Below are 9,748 nucleotides of genomic sequence, written 5' to 3'. Positions count from 1 at the left end.
CGGGCAGGCCCCTTCCCTGCCTCCTCTGCCCCGTCAGCCCCCACTCTTCACGGAGGGAGGGCCTAGCAAGGGCTCACTCCTTGGAGCCTTCGGAGCCCGCTGCGTGGTGGCCGCTCCCTCCTGAGCCCTTCTGTTCACTGGCGCCTTCTGCTAGCAGACGCGGTGGGGGCCGCCCTTGGTGGGCGCAGAGGAGAAGCCTGGGCTCCTGCCTTCAAGGGGCCCACGGTCCAGTGCGGGGGGACAGACACGTAGCCACAGATGGAGGGGGTCACCAAGGGGGGGACCCCAGATGAGGGGGCTGCAGCGGGCGCCGCCTCTGGGAAGCCCTCACCAAGGAAGTGTCACTGGGGCTGAGTCTTGACGTTCAGAGAAGAGCTGCAGGGAGGGTGCGATCCAGCAGCGCAGGATCAGTCTGTGGTGGGCTTCCATGTGCTCCGGCCTGTCCTCACTTCCAGCCCGGCATTCCCAGAGCCTCCCGGGGGGCCGCACAAACATCTTGTGTTGGGGGGGTGGGGAAGCTTGGTGCCTGGCCGGAGATAAGTCATCCACTCTCCTCTGGGGACGATGGTCTGGAGGGAGGCACCCATCCTGCTCGGATCGCAGCGCCCGCCCCCCCGCCCCCCTCCCCCGTCCTCATCCTCTGGCTGCCCCCCTCCTGCCGCGGGGTGACACCTCTCAGCAGACACCTGCTCATGCTGCCCCAGATCCTTTATTGAGGCCTCTCAATATCTGACCCAAATACATTAACAAGAGATTGCCGCGAGGTGGCCCGGGACGCGGGGCCCGCCCTCCCTCCTGGCCGGAAGGACGGAGGATTTGGGGGTGTGGGGAAGAGTGTGTGCAGGTGGGGGGAATGGAGGAGAGGAGGGTCACGAGGGAGAGCACACGGACCGGTGGGGGAATCCGTCGTGGGATGGGGCCACCGAGGGACAGGGGACAGTCAGTGAGGCGGCTGGGCGGGCGTGTGGGGGGACAGGGGGTCCTGTCCCTGTCAGGTGACAGTCGGGGTCAGGTCAGCGGGCCCGATGCAGATGGAGGGTGACCCAGGGTCCCTGGAGGAGCCCAGGGAGGGGCAGGGAGGGGGGAGCACAGGAGAGCAGCGGGCGGGCGGGCAGAGGGCGGCCACAGCCGCTAGTCATCGTCATCGTCGTCGTCCTCCTCCTCGTCGTCGTCCTCCGTGTTGATCTCGCCCGCCAGCACGTCCTCCAGCCAGTCCTCCAGCTCCTCGGCGGAAGGCAGGTCCTCCTCGTCGTCCATCTCCATCCACACGCTGTCGGCCTGGGGCGGGGCGCACGCAGGGGACCGGGTGAGCCCGACCCGGGTCCTAGGAGCCCGGTCCCCCGGCTCACGGGGCCCCCGCCGTCCTTCCCCTCTTGCGCGGCACCGGCCAGGTTGACTGGGCGGCCTCCGTCCTTGGCCTCCCTAACAGGCCTCCGGCATGGGCCGGCGGGGGGCCCTCGGCGGGGAGAGTGAGGCCTGGCGCCCGTCAGCGCTTCATCACCTGCTGTTCCAGCACCTTCTACAGAACCCTCGAGCCTCGCAGGCCGTAAACACGACTTGCCTTTTCCAGAACTTCACAGTCCTTCTCCTACTTGTGACCTTACTTAGCTCTACCTCTTGCGTCGGTTTGGAAAGGCCTTGCGTGTGCACGTGGCGTGCCCCGCAGGCTGTGCGGTCGCCACACCAAATGACCCCCCCCAAGCCTCTCTCCAGCGGAAGTGGCTTTGATTTCTGTGGCCTCCTAGCACTTTATTGGTCTCCTCGTGGTCGTGTCTATAAGAGCTGGCCGTGTCGTCAACACAGCACCTGCCTCCCCGGTCACACCGGGAGCTGGGGGGACGCAAAGACCGTACACAGCCCGTTCGTTTTGTCGCCACAAAACCACAGCTGAACACCTGCCACGTGTGGGTGAGAGTTCTGCCCTCCAAAAGCTCAATGTCCGCTGGAGAGGCAGACGCGCCCCATATGTAGACCCGAGATGAGCCACATGGCAGTCACGTCCTCGATGCCCAGGGGGCTCTGCGAGTGCTGGGGGGGCGGGGGTGGTGACTCCAGGTGGGGAGTCTGGGGACCGGCCCTGAAGGACGGGGCGCATGTTCAGAGCCTGAGTGCGTCCGTCCAGCCCTGAGATGGCGTGTCTGACTCCTGGGGGGTCCACAGAGCAGGGAAGCAGGGGTGGAGGCCAGCGGGGCGGGAAGGGGACTCACGTCCGTGACGTTGACCACTCCTATTTGTGGGGCCGACAGGTCGATGTCGAACGTCTTCTCCCAGTATGGCACCAGCTGGGGAGAGACCACAGGGCGCCGTGAGGGGGTGCAGGGGGAGCGGGTGCGGGCGGCTGGCACAAGGGTGTCCCCGTGAGCCCTGGGCCGATAGGGTGCAGGTCCAGCTGTAGGGCCTGCAGGGAAGGGCGAGAGGCCAGCAGCGCCAGGGCAGTGCAGACGCTGGCCCCTCCCCTGAGGAAGGCTGGGCCGGAGCCCGTGTTCTGGGCCTGGTCCCGCCGCGGCGCCACCAGGTCACCTCGGGGCCGCTCAGCCGGGCGCCCCTGAACTGAGGCCTCTGTGCGCGGCGATCAGGGCCACTCGGGCAGCAGATCACTCACTCCTGCCGCGTGTGTGCTGGGGGTCGGGCTCCGGCGGGGACGGAGCTGTCCCCTGGGACTCGGCGCTCCGCGTGCACCCACCTGCAGGGCCCGGCCCGTCTGGTCTGCCCCCCGCAGCGCTGCCGGTTGGGGCTGGGGGGAGCGCCTGCCGGGCCTCCGCTCTGGGCGTCGTGTGTTAGGCTCCCTGCGGTTGACCTGCCGTCCTGTCTCCCCACCTCGGGCTGCCTTTCACGCCCTCAGTGCCCCTGAGGACCCGCCGTGACCTCCCGCGCCCCCGGGCCGGGCGTCGGGGCAGGAAGACACCCGCTCAGGGCCCCGTTTGGGCCTCTTACCAGGGGGAAGTCGTCAGGGTCGATCCAGATGATGCTGAGGTCTGGGTTGTCCGTGTTATCCTGGGCCACGGCCTTGAGCGTCTCCAGGAACTCGAAGCCGTCTTGGGGGGAACCCGAGTGTTGGGTGGTCGGGGGGGGGCAGGAGCCCTGCCTCCGCCTCCTGCCACCTGGGCCGCTGCGCTCCCGGGAGCCCCCCCATGCGGCGCCCTGACCAGCCCGGGCTCCCCTCCCGCCCGCACCGCTCCAGTCGAGCTTCCTCCCTCACCGGGATCGGCCTCCTCGGCGAAGGCCACGATGTGAATCCCGTCCATGTCGTCCTCCTGGGAGGGGAGGGGGCTTAGCTGTGCGCCCGGAGGAGGGGGCACCCCTGGCTCCCTCGGGCCTGGACGTCGTGGAGCTGCGGCTTCCGGGTCAGGTGGGTTCTGGCGGCACCGCTTGCCCTCCAGGCCCCGCGCCCGCCGAGCAGACCCCTCCGCCCCACGTCCCCCCGTCGCCGTGTCAGCCTGTGTGTCTCCCAATCCCCAGGACACCGCCCTGCAAACTCGGCTGGTGCGCGGTGGCTCCTACCAACGAGGCGCAGGCCGCGGCAGGGCCGGAAGCTTCCAGAACTTGGGTTTTCAGCCACCTGCGTCCCTCCCCCTGGGGCCCAGCCCCATCCTGGGGTGGGGGGGACACTCACCCAGGTCTCATACATGCTCTCGGGCTTCAGCTTCCTCAGGGTGGACCTAGAAGAGACGGTCACTGCTCAGTGGGCAAGAGAGAAGGATGCCCCCCCTTCCAGAGTGTTCCGCATGACGCCGGCTGCCTCTGGGTCAAGCCTGGGGCACAGACGGCTCGTAGCCCAGAGCAGAGCATCTGGCAGAGTCTGAGCGCTGGGCTCCGGGCCCAGGTGGGGGCGCAGCAGCCAGGCCCATGGCCTGGAAGAGAAGAAGGTCTTTGGGAGAAAGGCGGGAACGGGGCGTCGGGGCCTTCACACGTTGTTGTGGTTCAGCTGAGTCTGAGGCGTGTTAGGCACGTACCGGGCGCCCTGGACGTAGGCCCTGCCGGGCCGGGGGGGTCCCTAATCTGGGGGCGGGGGGTCAGGCTGCTGGCGTCCCACGGAGCTGTGCACGTTCCCGGTGGGGAGTGCCAGGAGGGAAGGGGTCCTGTGGGTGCGGGTGGGGGGCGGGGGGCTCAGCCTCGGCACCACTGACCTTCGGGGCTGGAGCGTCCTCGGGGCCCGGGGGGTGCAGGGGGTGACCGTGTGCCCTGGAGGTCGTTACCAGCACCCCCGCTTCTCCTCCAGCGAAACCTCCTCACTGCCCCCCAGGAGTTCCCTCCTCCAGCGAAAATGCACCGTGACCCCTGGAGGGCAAAACCCGCCCCCACCCCGGCCGCCCTGCCCCCTGTGCTGAGAACCACGTCCTGGGATTGAGTCCGGCTTCGGGCCCCTGCCCAGCAGGAGCCTGCTGCTCCCTCTCCCCCTGCCCCTCCCCGTGCTCGCCCTGCCTCCCTCTCTCTCTCCCTCTCTCTCTCTGTCAAATAAATAAAATCTTTAAAAACTAACTGATAACGGAGGAGGATGGCCGTCGGGGTTCCTGGCAGACGGCAGGCCGTGAACACCAGTCGGGGTCAGGGAGCAGGGTGGGCCACGCTGTGGGGCCTGGCGGCGTGGGAGGGAGCGCGGAAGACGGGCGCAGGGAGAGGGAGACGAGCTCCAGGCCGCCCCCCCACCTGCCCCTGCCCCGGAGGAGGAGCTGCCCCGTGCCCACCTCCTGTGCTCCTCCACGAAGCTGACGATCTCCTCCTCGCTGTTGGGCTTGTCGGGGATGGTCACAGGCTCTTCCATGAAGGCCTCGTAGAAGTCGATCTCATTCAGCTTCAGCGTCAGCTTCTTCGCCACCTTTGGGGGAGGAGGCAGGGGCGAGGGTCAGGGGACAGGCGGCTTCCCGGGGCACGCGCCTCAGGAAGGGGGTGGGACGAGCTGGCCTGGCCACTGCCTTGACTTCCCTGGGCCTGGGCTGGACGAGGGGTGGGCTGAGTAAAATCTGGGTGGGGGTGGCGGTGCGGGTGGGGAGCGTCCCGGGTAGCAAGGGGCCAGGTTCCCGGGGGCCCGGGGGCGAGATCGGGGCAGCTGCAGGGAGTGGGGCGCCCCTCCGGCCACGGGGACGTGAACCTTGCTGTCGAAAGTGGCGAAGAAGGGGATGTAGGGGTGAAACTCCTCCGCCGCGTCCTCGAAGGCCTTGTAATCTGAGGGAGAAACTCTGGGTCGGTGTCTGGGGAGCCAGTCTCCCGGTGGCCACCCCCCGCCCCCCCCCCCCCCCCCCGCGTCTGGGTGGGTTCGTGCTGAGACCCACCCCCTAGTCCTCTGGGAACAGCTGAAAGTCAGTGGGGGAGGTCGGGTGCAGGGGGGTGCCCGACTGGGAGCCCCAAGTGCACAGAGGTCGGAGCGGGCGGGGGGTTGGGTGTAGACACGCGGGTGGAGGGGGTTTAGGAGATGGGTAAAATGGGGGTCCCAGGAGGGCCTCAGGCATCAGGGGTTACCCACGCTCTGAATCCTTGTTCTTGAAGTAGCCAATGAGTTTGATCTCGTCCTCGATGTTCTCGAATGCCTGCAGCTCTCGTTCGCCTTCGATCAATTCCACGGGGTCCTCCAGGACCTGGGGGGGCAGTAAGGAGGGGAGCGAGGGGAGTGGGGGGCATGAGGAGGGGAGCAAGGGGGTGGGGGGGTTGTGGGCTGCGTGCGCGTGTGTGTGCACGTATGTGATGCATGTGCACCTGTGTGCATGCTCGTGTGCTTATGTGCGTGTTCATTTGTGTGCTCATGTGTATGCTCCTGTGTGCTCGTGTGCTCATGTGTGCTCATGTGTGTGCTTGCGTGTGCATGCTTGTGCACTCGTGTGTGCTTGCATGTGCATGCTCATGTGTGCTCGTGTGCATGCACGTGCACAGAAGCGGGGGCCGGGTGGGGCCGGGTGTGGGGGGCTGAAGCAGGGCAGGCGGGGCAGGCGGATCCTCACGTCGAGCAGAAACTCCACCAGGGTGTCAGCAGAGAACTCGCCGTCGTACTCAATGACTTCGTCCCCCTTGAACACGTAGATGCTGTCCTCCTCCGTGAGCCCTGGGGGACACGGGGTGGGTGGGGGCCGGCTGCCCACGGCTCCAGGCCCCGGCCCCCCCCCGCCCCCTCCCCGCGCATGACGCATCCCCCCACAGCCTGGGGTCTGCGCCTGCGGCCTCAGCACCCCCGGAGCAGGCGGGTGTGGGGGGACATGGGGGGATCCAGAGTCCGGCCACATGCCCCCCATGTCTGCTTCCCCTACTACAGGCGGGCACCCCCCCAGCCCCCGGGCACTGTCCCACGGCTGTGACTGCCCCGATGCCCGCCTTCCCCAGCCCGGCACGCCACCTCGGGCCTGTGCTGCTCCCTGGTGGCTGCCACGGTGCCCTGACCAGGGCTCTGCCCCCGGCCTGTCCCCCCCCAACCCCCCCGCCTGCTTTCCAGGGAAGTGTGAGGAAGGCTGCCCCCACTTTGGGATTAGAGCCCAGGTGTCTGAGGAGGGCAGACGGGCCCGGGCCCCTCCCCAGTCAGTGTCTCTGCCTCCGGGGTGAGGCCCTGGGCCCGGGCCTGTGCAAGGACAGCTCCTAACCCCTGGCCCAGGCCGCCCCCTCCAACACCTATGCGCCTGGGCCCCGGCAGTCCCACACCGCCCGCCCTCCCGGGTCCACACCACCCAGCCCCCCTGGATCCACACCACCCGTCCTCCCAGGTCCACACCACCTGCCCTCCCAGGTCAACACCACCTGGCCTCCCAGGTCCCAAACCACCCGTCCTCCTGGGTCCACATCAACTATCCTCCCGGGTCCACACCACCCACCCTCTTGGGTCCATACCGCCTGCCCTCTCGGGTCCATGCCACCCACCCTCCCGGGTCTACGCCACCTGGCCGCCCAGGTCCCACACCACCCGTCCTCCTGGTCCCACACCACCCACACTCCTGGGTCCCACACCACCCGGCCCCCCAGGTCCCACACACACCCCCTTACCTAGTTTCTTGGCCACAGCTGCGTCCTTCTCAGAGTCCACCAGCCCAAAGCCAACGCCCTTGTCTTCGAGGACTTGGGCCGCTAACTGGAGGGAACATGTTCAAGTCAGCTCCAGGGGTCTTGCCCCCCATTCCCATGTCATGCTTCAGGTGGGGTCATTTGGGATGTGGGGAGTGAGGACTTGACCTCGGCGCTGCACGGGGCTCTGGGAGCTCCACCTTCCCTGCAGGCCCACCCTTGGGTCTGCAGCTCAATCTTGACCGCTGGCCGTCTATTGCTCCTGGACGCTGTGCTTCTGGGGTTGCACCGTAAGGGCACATGTGACACCCCCGGGGGCCTAGGGATGCTGAGGGGTCTGGCTTCAGAGTGATGGAGGCCCTTCCTGCTCTGGGGCTGAGCCCTGCTCTCCATCCTGGGTAAAGGCCATGCAGTGTGGGGCGACGTCAGAAGTCCCTGGGGTTCTTCCGAGTGACCCCCACTGGGCAGGGGTGTGTGCGGGGGGGTCTGGCCATGTCATGAGGAGTGGGGAAAGCCAGAGAGCTGAGTCTGAGGTCCCCGTGGCCTCCGCTTGTCACCTTCAGAGACGGGGACCCCAGGAGGCACTAGAGGAGACACGGCGGGCCCCCCTTCGCCCCCTTCCCCTCTTCACCGCAGCCCGCCTTTACGCAGGCCGTGCTGGTCTCTGCTCTTGGTGCCCGCCTCCCAGCAGGACCCTGGGCCACTGCGTGGCCTTGCGGCTTTCCCCGCCTGCCAGAGCCGGGCGCCTGGATTCTCGGGAGGACGGGGAAGGGAGGCTGTTGGCAGGTGGATGGCCCGAGATGCTGAGCACTCAGGATAAAAATACTCCACGCACATCAGATGGCAGGTCCCAGCAGCCGCAGGGGCACGCGGGAACGGCCCGTGGTCCTGCCCCGCTGTCCTGCAGGGACGCAGAAGGGCTGCAGAGCTTGGGACAGGAGGCTGGCGGCCTGGGGCTAGAGAGGTGGGGGCCCGGCTCCGGGCATCCCCCCCATGGGCTGCAAGTCCACTTGGGGGCCAGGAGAACCTTCCCGCAAAGAGAAGCTGGGGAGGGCGTGCTGAAGCCTCCTCCAATCGCAGGAATTCTCCAATCGGGGTGTCCAGCCCGACCCGGGAGGGACCGATGGGGAATGGGGGAGAGCGGGAGCCACGCTGGTCTCCTTTACACCTTCGGCAGAAACAGATGCCTCGCAAATAAGATGTCAGGAGCATTTAAAATTCGTGCGTTTGCATCTTCTTGGGGGGCAGGTGGGGGTGGGGTGCAGGGAGGGGAAGGTAGATGGGGCGCTGTGTGCAGCTCCTCCCCCTCCTCTCTCTTCCTCCTGGTGCTCCCCTTCCATGGACGCCTGGGTGCTAGCCGCCTCCTGTAGCACGGAGGCCGCGGGCCTGCAGTCCCTCCCTCCTGACCGTGCCTCCCTGCAGTGGAGCTTCGGGCCCCAGGCCAGTCGCCCCCAGGCCCCCCTGCACAGCCCCTCCACGTGTGCATGCAGCCTCAGGCGGGGGCTGCCGGGGGTGGGGGGACCTGTGTGCCTGCGACCCCACCGCTCACCTCCAGGATCAGCTCTTCCATCTCGAACTGTCTCTGCGAGGCCTTGTCATCCTCGGGGGGCTCGTGGTACAGCAGCGCCAGCACCTCGTACTTCTTGAACACGTTCTTGTAGTTCTTCGCGTTGACGTTGACCACACGGTCCACGCCGTCGTACTCGGGGAACTCCAGCCCTTCCTCCCCCTGCACCCCCAGCCTGGGCGGCCCGAGCACCAGCAGCAGCAGCAGTGCCAGCGGCAGGCCGGGCGCGGCTCTGGCCCCCATCCTGTCTGCAGTGCGCAGGGAGGTGGCGGGCTCAGGGTCGGGGGTCCTGGTCCAGAGGAGGGTCGCGGCCGGGCCCTGGGTCCTGAGCCCTGAGTTAGGGGCTTGCCGTGGGGGCGGGGTGGGGAGCGGCCCAGGGCAGTGGACAGAGGACACTGCTGGGTCCCGGACAGGCCGCTGACAGAGCCAAGAGTGAAAGGGTCAGGAGGAGGGATGGGAGCAGGGGGCGGGGAGGGAACCGGAGCCGCAGGCCCCAAACTGGCACCACCGGCCCCCGCCTGGCTCCATCTAAATATGTCTCTGCGGTTGGCAGGCGACAGGATAACCTTCTGAGGCCAGGACAGCTCCGCAGGCCCCGATGTCCCACCTCCTGGCCTCGCCCCCAGGCTCCCGCGCCCCTCCCCTCCGCCTTCCCCGACGGCCAGGGCTCCTCAGCAGGCTCTCCACGCCGCCCTAAAAGCTCATCTCCATATTAAGAAAGGAAAAAGCCTGAGCTAAAAATAAGACCAGATGAGTCGGAGGTAAATGAGCTGGGCTGGGGGAGGGGAGGTGCGTCCCCGGAGGGCAAGGGTACTCAGACCCAAGGAGCGGGGGTGCAGAGGAGGCCTTCTGGGTCAGGACAACGGGGACACGGATGGCAGATGGCCTCTGGGCCTCAAACCTGGGGATGTCCTCTGGGCGCAGTCTGTTTCTTTGATCCTGGGAGGCCAGGGCAGTAGAGAGCGCCCCGGCTGCAGGGGAGACCCCCACGCTGCCCCGCAGAGAACCAGGACCAAGGATGAGGTCATCCCCCAGTAAAAGATGAAGCCGCGTCCAGCACTGGCCACCTGGCTCGGGCCCAGCGGTTTCCTGTGCCTCCCTCCCACTCAGGAGTGGCCACGGCCACCCTGCGGGGCTGTGATTTAGGGTTTCTGTGGGCGGAGGCCCCAGGCGGGGAGGGGGCTGCATCCCGCTTGCCCTCTG

The 9,748-nt window shown here is 67.5% G+C and overlaps 1 protein-coding gene across 1 annotated transcript; it reads right to left on the bottom strand.

Annotated features, from left to right (window-relative positions):
• Positions 1-690: 690 nt before the first annotated feature.
• On the bottom strand, positions 691-9,537 carry CASQ1 (calsequestrin 1). The gene is made up of 11 exons (XM_072814377.1): positions 8,528-9,537; positions 6,961-7,045; positions 5,934-6,034; positions 5,462-5,573; positions 5,090-5,163; positions 4,686-4,816; positions 3,614-3,659; positions 3,200-3,254; positions 2,935-3,035; positions 2,208-2,282; positions 691-1,278 (listed from the first exon to the last, which is right to left on the bottom strand). The coding sequence occupies exons 1-11, from the start codon at positions 8,786-8,788 to the stop codon at positions 1,132-1,134; spliced, it is 1,188 nt and encodes a 395-aa protein (XP_072670478.1). The 5' UTR covers positions 8,789-9,537; the 3' UTR covers positions 691-1,131.
• Between the last annotated feature and the right edge of the window lie 211 nt (positions 9,538-9,748).

The sequence above is a fragment of the Canis lupus genome, chromosome 38, assembly GCF_048164855.1.
Source record: "Canis lupus baileyi chromosome 38, mCanLup2.hap1, whole genome shotgun sequence".
In the NCBI taxonomy this organism is placed as follows: domain Eukaryota; kingdom Metazoa; phylum Chordata; class Mammalia; order Carnivora; family Canidae; genus Canis; species Canis lupus.
The sequence above is the reverse complement of the archived record's forward strand: the minus strand, read 5'-3'. Positions and strand labels throughout refer to the sequence as shown.

Coding starts and splice junctions, on each gene's coding strand:
- CASQ1 (XM_072814377.1), bottom strand. CDS start 8,788: ATGGGGGCCAGAGCCGCGCCCGGCCTGCCGCTGGCACTGCTGCTGCTG. Junction 6,035..6,960: donor AGCTGTGGCCAAGAAACTAG/GTAAGGGGGTGT, acceptor CGTGTCCCCCAG/GGCTCACGGAGGAGGACAGC. Junction 1,279..2,207: donor GAGTGGTCAACGTCACGGAC/GTGAGTCCCCTT, acceptor GCCCCGCCCCAG/GCCGACAGCGTGTGGATGGA.